The sequence below is a fragment of the Telmatherina bonti genome (assembly GCF_933228915.1).
Source record: "Telmatherina bonti genome assembly, chromosome: 14".
Taxonomy (NCBI): Eukaryota; Metazoa; Chordata; class Actinopteri; order Atheriniformes; family Telmatherinidae; genus Telmatherina; species Telmatherina bonti.
The window spans coordinates 31,614,959-31,630,245 of NC_136612.1; the positions used below are offsets into that span (position 1 = coordinate 31,614,959).

General features: G+C 39.9%; 1 protein-coding gene across 1 annotated transcript in view; it reads right to left on the reverse strand.

Annotated features, from left to right (window-relative positions):
- cacng2a (calcium channel, voltage-dependent, gamma subunit 2a) overlaps positions 1-14,719 on the reverse strand; it is a gene marked incomplete at both ends in the record, with an annotated part of 78,359 nt that extends 63,640 nt beyond the window's left edge. Inside the window, one exon of the mRNA XM_079252411.1 lies at positions 14,494-14,719. Coding sequence (XP_079108537.1) covers positions 14,494-14,719 — 226 coding nt within the window. The remainder of the gene's footprint in view (positions 1-14,493) is intronic.
- Between the last annotated feature and the right edge of the window lie 568 nt (positions 14,720-15,287).

Sequence of the window (15,287 nt, forward strand, 5' to 3'; positions counted from 1 at the left end):
TATCTACTGAATGGAAGAAAATGTAAAAACACACAACGGTAGAGACATAAAGACGTTGAATTTAGGTAAAAATAGAACAAAAAGTCAGAAATTACAAGAAGGTGAAACCAGGAAATGTTTAACTTTTATCAATAAAATTGGTCATATTAATTTTCATAACGCCTTTGATTATTTTCTTTGGTCATATACAATCATGTAAATAAATATTAGACCACTGAAAATTTTGGTAAACAAATGTGAGGGTTTTTTTTTTTAAAATATGGTGTTAAATGTGTAGTTAGTCATGTAATTCATCCTCATTTTAATAAGGGAAAAGAGGAAAAGTAACAACACTTCTCACAAAACTATCACAATCTTTGTTAATCACATTCACCAAAAGGATTTGAAGAAATAAAATATTTTGTTTGTAATGTGGCAAATGAAAATAAGATGAAAAAAGGAACATGCTGATGCATAACTTTACTATGGTACTGATGTACAGCAGGACTGTACATCATAGATCATCCTCCTAAATGTAAAACTTAAGCGAACATCGTAAAAAATGTACTAAAGAGTCCATTTTTGTGAACTGAACCTCTTAACATCAGCTCTGAGAGTACAAATTACTTTTAAAGTAGTATCCTACTGTACATCCATTCCACAGTCATTACTATGATCATAATAGTTATTGCATAAGTATTGGTAACAGCAGGCAGATATATGTGGAGCTCCCTGCAGTGAAGCAACCAAACAAGCCCAAAAACTCTGCTTCATACCTTCCCCCAACTCTGAGATGATGCAGTGTGTTTGAGCTGCATTCTGACACAAAGCAAGTACACTGTAATAGATTGCAAATGGACTGCGCCATGGACACCACCAATTAATCAAAAGGCAGATTGCCGTACTTTCTCCGTGCCATTGCAGGAAAAAAGAGGAGGGAATCGCACCTCCTTAAAATGAATGGATTGTATCTGCAGTTAATTATCATTTACTACAGGGTCTCTTTGGGATGTTTCCACAGCTTAAGGATACAACCGGCGAGTTGGAACAGAGAGGAGCTCTGCTGTGATGGAGTCAGAGATTGGCCTGCTGGTAATTACACTTTCATTGTGAGGAAATCAATTCTTTGTAATCAGAGGTGCAAACGCACTGAAAATCGAGTGGTTATTCAGGCCACTTTAACATGGAAACTTTACATTTTCAAGGGGACAGTATGTGTTTGATTATCAGTTGCTGAGAATAGCAAAGCAAAGCAAGGTTGTGGAGTCTGATGTTTAAAAGGAGGAGAAATTTATCTACAACTATTGTTGATATCAAACATAAAGAATATTAAGATTGAAAGAAAAATTGCGATATTCAATCAGCATAGGCGTAACATTCCCTGTTCACCTTCAGCAGTAAAACTACACTACACGTATTCCCGACCAGTCTCACGGACACAAGTTTAAAATGTTGCAGATCTTAGAAAAAGTTGAAGTATACTGTAAAATGCAATGCAAGATAATCAGCCCTGAATGTCTCATATTAACATTTTGTGTGCTGAATGAGATACTTTACCTTTACATCATGCAGTTTGCATTTGTAAAAAAAAATCACGTTATGTGTATAAATTAATTTAGTAGCCTTTTGAGGCTTTTAGCCTTTTTTGCGTAAAACTACAGTTTTTGCTTTGCTTTGTTGAATTTGCATTTGATTTCACAAAAGAAAATGTTGTAAAATTTCATCATTTTATACAAAGATTCAGTTAAAAATAGAGAAGCAGTGTATTTTTTATCCAAACTATATTATTTTACCGAGCATCAACAAATTGTGATTAAAAAGCAGCTACTAGCTAGCTGGTTTGTTATTGCTAAAGTATGCTAAGCTACTGCTGGCTATTGCTTTGTATTTAGGCAACTATATTAAAGGTGTCTCAAATAATTGACCAAATTCTTCACAAAACAATAAAAGAACAAAATCTGTACAGCTAGAATCAATAACTATTCCTTAAGTCAGTCAGCTCGGTGTGTAAATCTTCCCAGGAACTTGTTAAAACATTATCTGCATTGCTTCCATCTACGTTAAGTATCATAGTCTATCAGGGTAAACAAACCTCACATGGCTAGTCACAAAACTTGCGTTTGTCATTACATAATAAAATATATTTTTCTCTTTTATAAAGAAATATTTTTCATATAAAAAATCCTAATAATTGATTGGTAGAGGACGGTTTGTATTGATATCCAGGGTATAATTATGGCCATTTACAAGATTTAGTAATAATATATCTAAGAATAAATATATCTAAAATAATATTAAAGTTGTTAAGATGGCACCGACATGCCACCACCAGTTACAAATCTCTTATTAAAAGTTGTCATCTGTCAGCTAGTGGTACTTGGGCATGTCATACGCAGCACAGCGACTTTTCATTGGTCATTGATATTAAAAACATGTCTGTATGTGTGTGTACGCTGCATTTTGTATTTGTAAAAGTTTAAACAAGTTGAACTAAGAAGAAAACAACATAAAACATGATCATGTACGGCAGGGGTGCTGGTCTCTCTGTATGCTCTGCTGAGTAGTGGTGCCACATTGTATGCTAACACAAATATTGGCTCTGGGTATGTTTCGTATTGATTTGTTCTCTAGTCATGTAAGATAAAGATAGACCCCACCCAACAGGACCAACTGCAGCTAAAAATAACACAAATAAATCAAGGCTAGAGTGGTACAAATACACACAGAGGCTGCACACATGCAGTCGGCTGGCTGTGATGAGGAGGAGGTGTCAAAGTTCAGAGCAGGAAATTATTATGTAGAATCTGTGACGCTTCTACTTGACGAATTTCTTAACATTAAAGCTTTGTTTTATTTTTGTGCTTCCTATCTAAAGCCAAAAGGAGCCATCTTATTCAAAGTGTGGTTGGGGCTCCTCCATGCAAAACGCGTGACAGCATTTATGAGGACACCACCAAAGTTTACGGCTCCCCCTCACATCTGTCAAAGCCACCAGAAGCATTAATCATACACTAAACCAATTACCATGCCATCACACTCCTCTGCTGTCCATCTCATCTCAGAGACTCTCTCAGGACAGCCAGACACCACTTCACAGAGCTACTGAGACGTGACTACTAATGTACAAGGGAGGAATCACAACGATGTGCACTTTAAAACTCTAATGTTCTTTCAAGGTTGGCGTCTGACTCTGAGAGAGGATGTCAAATAATTGACATCTCATGTAAAAAACTGATTGATGTGCTGATTCCTTTCCAAACTTTCTGATTAAACAATAAAAGTTGATATTGTCGGTATCAATCAATTACAACTTTTCAATTTCAGTCCGTTATAACAAGGCAACTGAGAGCAACGTAGTTAAACTTACAGTGAGAGTCAGGTTTAGAAACCTTAAAAAAACTGTAACACTGCATGAAGAGATGGGATAGTAATGCAATCTTATTCATTGGCAGCACTTTGAGTGTGAACTGCAAGAATCCACAGTTCCAGAGTGAAAACAACCACTGAAGATAGGTTACGACTGAATGCAACGTGAACTGCAACAGGTTGCACAATGTCATTATTACATATAACAAGGAAGGGCGTATGAGAATAGACAAATATCATACTGGGTGAGTAATGCTTGCATGCAAACACACCAGCACAATTTCAGGATTTCAAATATTGGCAGCAACAGAATTAATTGTTGACATAAAACGTTGCCATGGAGATCACTCTTCTTCGTGTAACATGAGGTGAAAATGTGGTCTTAACATATTAATCAGGGTACTAAAGGCTGCCACAAATGATTCATTTTGCAATTGTCTGGTCATTAATTGTTTTGCTAATTAGACGCCTAATTGGATCAAATGTAAATTGTAGTTTTATTGTAATAACATTTCCTATTCAAACATTACATCACTGTTATAACATAACAGCTAAAACATGACGTGTGTGCTAATGGTGTCACTACTGTTAATGTCAAAGCTATCAATACAAGTCAGTACCTCACTGTTGATGTTCATTTTAGCAGCTAACAGCCAATTAGCTAACCAAGACAACTGAATTGTCTCTCTTCGTCAGAAATTGTTGCATGTGCATGCCCCAAACTCTCGAGCTTCATTGCCGTGATACTTTTGTTTGGGAATAACTTTTCCAGTGACATCACAGAGGAACCTGGTTGCCACTACTGCACATGAAAGCCAGATAAGGCAGGAAGGTACAGTCGCAGTTCTGTGAGAAAAACAAAGCTTAAAAAAAATTAGCCACCAACTTTATTGATGGAAGTTACAAATAGAGTGACATGAAGTATTCTTTCAAACAGGCTACATTCTGCACATAATATGCCAGCATGGCTATGTCAGAATACCCACATTAACCTCACCTCTCATTTACTACATAGGACGGCACCACGTGGTGCAGTCATTCTGTTGGCAATTCGGACACAAAGCTGGTTATTTTCTCCTCATTGCAGATCATGTGACTACCAGCCGTCACCATGGCAACCACTGGCGCTTTGTTCCAAATTAAATCCACTCGTACAATATTTTATTTTCTGATACAGTATTTTATTCTGTCTTTGTGCATATTTATTCAGTAAATAAAGACATAAAATTATTGATCGAAAAAGTTTTTTTCTTAACCTACTTGGACGTTCGTGTCACTTTGAGCTCCTGCCTGCAATGCATTATGGTCTATATTGACCCGTCTAGAGACCATTGATGCTCACTACTTTTGAAGATGCGTTGCAGGTAATTTTGAGTGCATCTACTTTTTTTTTCTCTCTGGACATTCGGGCACCCCTAGAAAAGGTGTGACCACTCTGTGGGGAATAGTGTGGACATTCAGACACAGCTTAGTTGTTTCCCATGTGTATTTGAGCAGGCATGATAGTTTAATATTAGCAAAGTTTGAACATATTCCTAAAAAAATATCAAAATCCTCTTAAACAAGGGCACACAAAAACCTGACTCTTTAAAAACTGTAAATTTATACTATTTTGTCCATTTCTTTCAGTTACTATTAACCTCCTGACTACCAGGAAAATAAAAAGGGTAACTACAAATGTCCACTATGGAGGACATTGCTTAAACTTTTAACATTGTGGTAAAACAGTTATATTTATCTAAGAAACGATTTAATGTGTTTATAAGATATTCAATGAAAATATAACTACAAAATTTCAAGTAAAAATCAGCAAGAAAAGTATTATGAGCTTTTGCTCTTCCCATAAAACATGCTTGTTGCAATGGAGGCCATTTTTCTTGAAGAGAGAAAGAAAGTTCACAAAGCCCCCCCCCCACCCCCCAAAAAATGAGGTACCGTTTAAAAGCACTAAATGTCCTCTTTAAAGTGGAACTATTATGTGCATTTCCGGCTAATTTATTTTTATTTCTGAGGCTGGGATTGATCGAGTTAAGCCCCGCCTCCCGCCACTGCACTACAACGGGAGCGCGCACCGCAACTGCTTTCGCCGTCATTGTAACATCTCATAAACAGAAGGATTAGACTAATATGAACTCAATAAAAAAAAAAAAACCTACAATGTCAACACATAGCATACAGCCCTACATGTTGGAACCTGAATCAGACCCTGAAAATGAAGTGGAAAACAGCAACGAATGCAGCAGGATGTCTCTCTTTGGTAAACTCACCAGCCATCGTTGGAAATAACTTTATCCCACGTTTTCCACCCGCCTGATGTATTTGTACATGCCCTTGTTAACCAGTAGAAGGTAACCAGTCACCGAACCTTATCCCCCGGGACGTCACAAAGATTTCCAAGTAGAAAAAATTCTTTAAAACGAAGCGGATTTCGTTGCCATGGAAACCGAACGGAGAGCGTGCTGGAACTCAAACTCAAACTCAAACATGCATTTAGGTGATAAAAAACAGTGCCGTTCACATGTCTGATAAGGATTCAACATTGTAACACTGTAGAAAGCTCAGAAAACTCCAAATACCATAATAGCACCTCTTTAAAGACCAAAAGGTGTTAGTTCAGTAGCATTCAGGGAGATGAAAATATTTAGGTTTACAAAGGTCCTCCACAGAGGACAAATTGAACTACTGGTAGTCAGGAGGTTAAATGCATAACTTTAAAAGATGCACAACAAAAACCGAACAGACATGCTCTGACAAAACAACATATATCAGCATTTACCAAGCTACAAACAGCGATAAAAGTCAACACCTTTAGGCAGCAGCTGGAGTGACTGATACTAATACAGGACTTTCATTAATAAAATGGGGTTCATGTCATTCATTCCTTTTCTGAACTGCTTTGTCCGATTAAGGATCGCAGGGAAGCTGGAGAAAATCCCAGCAGACATCATGTGAGAAGTACCTATCATCTGAATGTATTGTATTATTAAATATTATTAATTGAAACTCTGCTGGAAATGAATCTATTAGTAGTACTTCAGTGAATGTGCCACATGTTCTGTTTCAATAACAGAGGCAATGCAGCCTGGAGGCAGGACAGCCTGGTGCCAGCGCGCCAACCTCCGGGGTAGAAAGTGGCTGCACATATCAGAGCTGCTTCCAAGAATATCCCCAACTGTTGTTGGAATTACTGCAGTTTTGTTTCCATTTCCTTGATTATGACTGGAATATGATATTCTGTTCAATAGCTTTGAGTCCAAGTCCATTTTTGGCACCGAGTTTAAAGCTCTAAACTACAAGTGGTTTGCAGATTTACAAACAGCAATCCCAAAAGAAACGGAGTATCTGAAACACATTTAAAACACATGTCTGATACTTTAGAAGAGATATAAATGTAACTTAACATACTGTATGTGTCTAATGAGCTATAAAACAAACCCGAGGCTGCTCTCAAACGTAATCAATGAACTCTGCATTGATACCAGAGTGTGTGTGCTGTGCCTGTAAGAATGATAACAAATGGCAGCTTTGCCAGTAAAACAACTGGAGACCGGAGCCCTGTGCTGAACTTACAGTCTCTTGCCTGTGCTTAGGTCCATAATAGCTGGTCTGTAATTTGGCATTAGTGGGCAATAGAGAGGGCAAAGTGGAGAGCAATAAACCAGTTGTGTTCAGCAGCAACTGTGTGCAGTCTCAGTGGAGCTCCAGTGGAGGCTGGCGAGGGCAAAATGAATCCCATCCATCGCCAGCTGCAGGGCAGAGTGACAGTGCAGCGTAATGGAGCTCAGTCACTTTACACAGGCTGTTGTCAGATGAAGGAAGAGCAGCCCTGAGGAATGATCCTGACACAGGAGGCAAGGCTCAGTTTCTTCTCCAACAAGTGGCCTTGAATCTGTTTTCCATCCTCGTGGCTCTTAACTTGCGACTGTAACCTGGCCCGTGCTGCTGGGTGTACAGTGGATCAGTGTCATAATACAGTGTAATGCCACTTCAGGGCTGGGGCATTAGTCTGGGTGGGCAATCTCTAACTTTGTAATCCTTCTCTGATTGGACTATGAGACTAATCCCGCTCTTTTCTGCCGCTCTGCTATCCACATCTATCTCATCCGACCTCGCTCCTCATTCAAACATGCACACAACACACTCCCACATGTATTTTCTGATGCATGAATATACACTAGTGTGCTGCTCCCACATGCTTCTACATAAACTCATGAGGCAGGATGTATGAACTGCGATGTGCAGTGATCGACGTGAGCCGTGGGAGGCTGTAATGAAGTCACAGGCATTTCTTTTAATAGAGGAAAGTTCCTATCTCTATATATCTTCCTGATGAAGTGAAAGAACACAATTACAAGAAAGACTTGCCTTGAAACTGAAAGGACAGCTAATAGGTCATAGAATAGCAAAGTTTTCATCTTCTTCTACATTTTGATGCATTAAATCCCTAAAATTTTGATGGACTGAGTCCTTTTCCTCCTAAAATACACACAAGATCTTTAGCTTGCAGAGTAGAAATAATGTCTTTTCCCCTCAGATCTGCATCCTAAAGGCAACATATAGACTGGCAGAAAATCCATGGCTAAATGTGGAATGGATGGATGGATGGCTCAATGTGTTGCTTGTAGCTGTAAGTTATTGTAAAGCAACCACATGCAGGATTTGGACACTGCGAGCACAATGAGCCTTTGTGGACGTGTAGTTTCGTGAAAGATGACCAAAGATAAAACATCAGACGCTGTGGTGGTCTTCCTTCATCACGGAGTCCGCCATTTCTCGCCAACGCCTCCTCCTCGCTGTGGAGCTGGAGGGTGAGGTTATAATGAAGATGAATGCCTCAGCTTAGCGGTGCAGCACACCTGGCGCGGGAGGGGGGGAGGGCGGGAGCTCTGAGATTGGAACAGAGGAGCACCGACCTCCGGGGATCAATTCATCAGCAACACGCATGTTTACTGTGAGTCCTGCTCATGCCTCACCAGCCGAAACTCTGCAGCCGCACTGTCTGCAGCCTCGTGCACGCAACGAAAAAGTCTCCGAACTTTCACACCAGCTGGATGATTTTTAAAAGGACCGCGATGAATGTAAACTTCCCCCCACTAAAGCTTGTAAACCCACCCACTCTGTATATAACAACATATACAGGAAACAACTTAAAAATGTCTCCATATTAAGTGACCAAAAAGGGGTCACTTATGTGATTATTCAACTGGAACTGTGGTTTCCCAAAAAACAGACCAACAAATCGTCCAAACAGATTTCTTGAAGGGCTGGTTCATGAGCTTCCTGTTTTAGTTTAGTAAAATTAAATAAATAAACAAATAAATAAGCAATAAATAAATAAATAAAGCCCACTATAATCCTGACAAGCCTTCTTCAAATGTTTTGTTTTGGTCCATTCTGCAGACTGAAGCCCAGGGATAAAAATGATGTGAAAGAAAAAAAACCCCAAAAGCTTAAAATAAATAAATAAATGAATAAAATATTATTACAAATGATTGCAGCTTGTAAAATTACATAATGGGTAATTGAGCAGTAATGTGGTGGATAATTATGACACTGTTCCAGTTAAAATGGTCTCTTTATGGGATCTAATAAAAATCATCTGATATCGTTAGAGCCAATCAGGAACCAGCTCAGGAGTCTTGGACAAGTGACCCCTCCCCCCTCCCAAGAGATTTTTTTTTTTTTCTATTTTATGGTTTACATACGTCCAGCAGATGCAGCTAAACCAGATTCAGCGTGTTAAACTCGGCTCATCCCGACACACAGAAAGGTAGCAAATCAGAAAGTTCCTGAAGCTGGCAGAAGACACAGCATGTTATCAGAGCTGCATGTCTCATGTTTGGCACAAATGACTTACTGTTTCCATAATGATTTAGCATTTATGTGCTGAACTGATTAGTTTAGTTAATGGAAATATGAATAAAACCATTAAAAATAAAAATAAGCTGTTGAAGCAAAATCCGCCCCAAGTGCTAGACATAAAAGATGTGTGTGCTTTAATGATGTACTTATGCATATATAATCAAGGTGGGATGCTCTGACATCCAGCGAGGGAAGCTGAGGTTGCTGCGTTCAAGCCTCCAGTGTGGGTATTCCCATTTTGCCGTTTCACAGGTTCTCCTTTCCAGTTATACAAACACAAAGTGTCGCCCACCTGTGTCCACTCTGCGGGCAGGATGTGTGGGCCTACTGTCTATGTTCGGTGCTGCGATAAGGACTCAACGACTACTTCAACCATTTGCAGTCGATGCCTGATCACCAGTAGGACTGAGAGGAGCCGGGGGAAGATGTGAATACTAGTCATCCTGCTGGCACTTGGAATTAATAGAGCTGAGCTGCAAACTGAAGCCTAATTAACATCTGAAATGTTTAAACTTGATATGACTCTCTATGAGCTGAAGCAAGGCAGCAAGCAGCCGTCTCATCGCTGCCTCTCTCCAGCTGCATCCGCTCAGTTTCTGGTTGAAAATGTTCAAACTACCTATAATTAAATGTACTCGCTTTTTAAGACCCAATTTCCTGAGCAGGAAGTCATTTGAATGAGAATTTAAATGAATTTGACCCCGGTAAGTAAATGCAGCGCCCCTGCTTTTCCACTCTCTTGCCTCCTCTGGACTGAGGAGATTCATTCATGAATCCCAAACAACAAATCTGGGTTCATTTCCAGCCATTTTGATCCTCGATTCAAACGGGGAGCTTCATTGTGTCGATACAAAAGCTGCACGCTTGCGTACACACACATGAACCGAGCTGAAAGTGTGAAGTGTTTTGATGTCGTCTTGACTCTGTCCTGCTTTGTTTGCCAATTAAATAACAGCCTGGCAGGGATAAAAGCCTGCCACTGTCACAATTACACCCCAGCTGTGATTAATCCTATGTGCAGCGTAATAACCGCAGCCCTCCATCAGCATTCAGTGTTGTTCTTTTATCTATCAGGGAGGGGTGACTGGGCTCTTTTCCCACCTGAAGCCTGCTGGGTGAAACCACAGCTTTCTGTTGGTGACACCTGAGCAGCTTCTCAGGTACAGCCGAGGTGTAAACGCCCCACTCGGACGTGGAGGACTGATAAGGAAGCTGTTCTGATGCAGGTGTCGATGTGATTCCTACATTTTTTAACACTGATGCTGCTTTTGTCTCTCTGCTTTGCTTTTGGACATTTACATCCAGCAAAGTAGTAAGTAAGTTAGATACAGGAGAAATTTAAAGCGTTACAGAAGCTGGATTTCATTTGAACACACACTGTTTAGTGCGTCCAGTTCAATTCAATTCAACTTTATTTATACAGTGTCAAATCACAGCAATACCATCTCAAGACGTTTTACAGACAGGAAAAAACAAAACAAAACAATGAAAGCCAATTCATAATAGCCTATATGAGGAAACCAACAGATCCAGTATATAATGCACCATTTTCTCCCAACAAACCCAAACATTGGCTCATTGTAGCATTTGTAAATCACTCCACATCAACAGCTGGCAGTGACGATGTCAACTGAGGACTTCATTCATCAGCTTGCTGCTCACTACTGAGAGGACTATTGATTATCCATAGGGGATAGGAACTGAGTGAAAGCATTTAAAGCCAATTCTTGGTATTGTACCAACATGTCCGACTGGAGATTGTTTTTTTCCCATCCTGTCACAGATCCTACAAGCAGGAAATTTGAACTGTTGACAATCAATCATCATGATTTGGGATTGAAATACTTTAAACAATGAAATCTTTGAGGGTAAAGAGCCTCCATAGCCACAGTCAGATCAATAAACATAAGTTATGCAACAATCGTGGTGAAAGGAGACAATGCTGACTAGGCCATTCCTCCATCCCAACCTCCTTATGAGACTTTGTAGCTGAAACATTTCCAGACTCTTCAGCACTACGATGGGAACAACCACGTAAGATATAAGGAACATAAAACTACCCAGAATCCTTTGGGCAACGCTGGGATAATTATGCGACAAACCTTCAGCACATGGAAAGTAGAAACTGTTTGTAAAAAAAAAAAGCAGAAACATTGAAAGTCATGTGAAGCAATCAAATCAAGAACATGCTACAAAGATAACCAGTATATGAACAGAACCAGTTCTCTGTTTGGCCTGGACTTTGGTGCGTTAGCAACAAACAAAGCTGAAGGTTGAGAAGATGGACTCTCTTCTTATCTGTATTCTGGTGAATCAGTGTCATCCTACCCCAGATAAAAGTACCATAAAAGGCAAACATAGGGGAGCCTTTTTTCCCCAAACTGGTTGGTAAACACGCAGGACTGACGGGACAGAAAATGACGGAAACACATCAATAACCTGTGATATGTTCGTTGCCACTCTGAGGCGGTTGTTTCTCTAAGTAAATGAAAGTAAAGTATAACTAAGCATGAAAATCCCAGTGGCTGACCACTGGTGAATCTTATCTGACCCCCCCCCCCCTTTGTTACCATTATTAATACAATGGGAATTAAGAACACAATGCAGCTACGCGTTGGGATTAGCTTGTTTAAACAAGCTTTCAGTGGGAGCAGAGACTCCTCCTCGTAGAATTACTGAAGATAATCAGTAAAATTATTAAAGACAATGACGGCACTTAGTCAGCGATTAACATGTAACTGAGATTTACAGCTCAAAATCACAAAATCACAGCTTGAGACGAGTAAAAGAAAAGGAAAAGCGTTTATTATGTAATCTGTTTGTTGGAGGAAACCAGAGAATCCAACAGCCAATCGCTAACTAAAAGTTGGTTTCTCAGTGAAAACTTTGTTGTTTAAGCTTTATTTAAACTCTCCTGTTAAAAACACAAAGTATTTAGATATTTAAATAAACATAAGCACACATCAGCGTCACACAAAGTGTGTTTTTATTCCTTTTTGGTGTTTTATCTTGAGGCATTTTGTTTTATAAGCTTTTTAGACTCTTCCGAGAGTTATATTGTTATATAAACACATCAGCACGACACCACACAAAGTGTGTTTTATCTTAAGCATTTTTAATCATTTAAGGCTAATTTATTGCTTTGTTTCCTGTTTTAGTAAAACAGTAGTGGCTTTATTTCATCTGGGGTTTTATTTGGAGTTTCAGTGGACAATCATGTTTGATGTGTGTAAGTTTATTGTTTGGTTTTTGGATAGTGTGACGACGTGTCTATGCAGTAAGTTTCCCATTAAGGACAGTAAAATAACTTGACTTTGCTGGCTTTCATGTGAAAACACACACTGAACAAAAGAAAAAGCAACAAGAAACTTCTCGTTGTAGAAAAAAATATAAAAACTTCCAGCAGTTTTTAGTTTGATGTAAACATGTTTTTTTTTTAATCAGTAATTTCTGAGCAGGTCTCATTTTCCATCAACAGCCAGTTTTGGTTTCTTGATAAACATTGTTTTAAATGTGACAACGAAGCTTCGTGGATCATAAGCACTCATTTCCATTTCACTTGAGTGTTTGAGTCTTTACCAGTCATGTCTGTAGTTTCTGAACTTAAAACAGTCCATTTTTATTCTCTTAAGATCCTTTTATGTTCTGATTTCACAGTGCTGATAGTGTCGAGCATTTTTAATGCTTATGTGCTGAAAATCTCAGACTGGACGTCACAGCTAAAGAATGAAACGAAAACTCTTTGCAAAGTTGAGCTTCACATTCATCTGACAGTTCTGTGCAGGCTGCAGCGCTGACTTCTTTCATATTGTTGTTTTATCAGAGTTATTAGAATAAAATGGATAAAGGCTGCTTTAAAATTTCCATTTATAGTCACTTATCAAGCTTTGAGCAGAGAGAGCTGCTGCTGCTGCTTATCACAACCTTCAGCAGCATGAAGTCAGACACCGCAGCCTTTCAGGATCTTGCAGCTAAGAAGCTGAGCAGATTTGTAACGCTCCGCGCCCTCACAAGGTTACGGCGCCTCCTTCCTATGCCTCCGCCGGGGCGTGACAGAAAACACACCACCTCCGTCTGACAGGGCAGACACCAGGGGTCGACAAGGAAACCTGCACTCAGGAAGTGAGGCTGTTTGGCATCTCAGAAAGCAGAGAGCACAGACAGGTCAGAGGTCGCATGACAGGCACCGCTGCCACCGTCAGGGCTGTCAGGCAGGTCAGGCTGGCTGACAGATGGGACTGCACTTCCACCGTGACTTAACGTTTTGGTCCTCACACGGCTTCTGAGTTTTTTATTTTACTGTTTAAGTTCTTGAAACCATCTTGATTTATGTGGGAGTTGTTTATGGAACAAGAGTCCGTCTTCACCTGGAGATAAACACCGGATATCACCTTTTCATCTGGATTTATTGGAAAGTTTCAGCCTTTTATTTGTTATTATCTGTTTTGATAGCGTGTCATTTTAATAAAACAAAAGAGGCTTTTTCTTGTCATATTGTGTGATTAGAGCCTCAGAGAAGTCTAATTATAGACTGCTTTCTATGGAAAAGAGAAAGGAAAACAAGACAAGCTGCAGTTAAGATACATTTGGGTTAGAAGTATTATTTTCCTTCTTTCTGGTGAATTTAAAAAGCTTCCAACCCTTCAGATGTGAGTTGAACAGAGTCACTTTAGTCTGAATTGTATTGTGGCATTCATTCTTGTTCATCTACATCTAACTTTTATTGTACTTGAAGTCCTTGAAAGCAAAACAGTCTCTGCTGCATGCTCGTCACAGGTTGCATGAATCATATCAACCAGAACAAAATGCTTCTTTGTCAAATTCATTCATTAGAAGCACAATAAAGTAAATACGTATTGAACAAGACAAAGATAAGATAGAGGTAAGAACAGAAGAACATGATGTGTATTTAGCTGCAACTTCTCTTCTTTATGAATTCAGTTGGCAAAACAGAAAAACCTTGGACATGGTTACATATTCTTCCTCCTTGGACTGATGTAAAGCATGAAGCAAATCAACTAAAGGTTAAAGAGTAGAGGCATATTACCTGCAAGAAGTCGTTAGTCATTAGTCGCATGCATCTTCAGAGAAACATGAGCATCTCTCCTTGATTTATTTTGGCTTAAAAACACCAGTTTTCAGACAACTGTCTTCTATTTGCATCGTGGTGTGGATGTTAAAGAGTAGCAACTCAACTTAGACTAAATACTAAACTGTCAGTCTGCAAACAAACCCATGTTGGGAAACTTTGTGCAGCTCAGATGGAGAAGCTTTTCCTCTGCTTACCTTCCAAGCAGCACGTCCTCCAGAGGCCAGAGTGGGTCATCACCTCCTCATTCTTCTTGCTGGTTTCGTTATCGCTCATGGACTTGGTTCTGCAGACCCCGCGGGAGTACAGCCAGTAGTCTGTGCCGACCGCGATGGTCATGAGGCTGAAGGCCGCGAAGGCGCCCACCGTGGTCAGCAGCATCTGGACTCCGCGGTCGAACAGACCCATGTTTCCGCATTCCATGAAAGGGGGACCCCCTTTCCTCTTGATGTACAGGAAGTAAATATTTGAAAATTTGCGGGACCAAACCAAGCCGAAAAAACGGGCTATGCTCGAGCGGAAGGAGAGGGAGGAAGGAGGAGGAGGATGCGGTAGGAACCTTATGGTTGCGTTTGGGTGAGGACCACAATAAGAGAAAAACTGAGGATGGGAGTTTTTAGGAGGAGAGGGGGACAAAGAGGAAGAGGCAGGGATGTCTCTCCTCTTGGTTTGCCTTTACTTTCCCACCAATCGAAGATGAAAAAAAACCAAACTAAGGGATGCAGAGAGAATGGCAGCACCTCCACAGGCCTGTAGCTGCAGATGTAGCCCACACTACAGCCACTTGCAGCAAGGAAAGCAACACATGAGAAGAATAACACCCAGTTATTAAAGGATTAATAGTAGCCTAAAGAGGCTGGGCTGAACCTGGGAATAAATGGACGTGGCTTTCACCTTCTAAAACAACCTGTTTACTAAAGGTGGGAGCTGTACACAGAGCTGAATTTACATGGAGCAAAGAGGTGCTTCAGGGTAGCAGTGTTAGAAATAA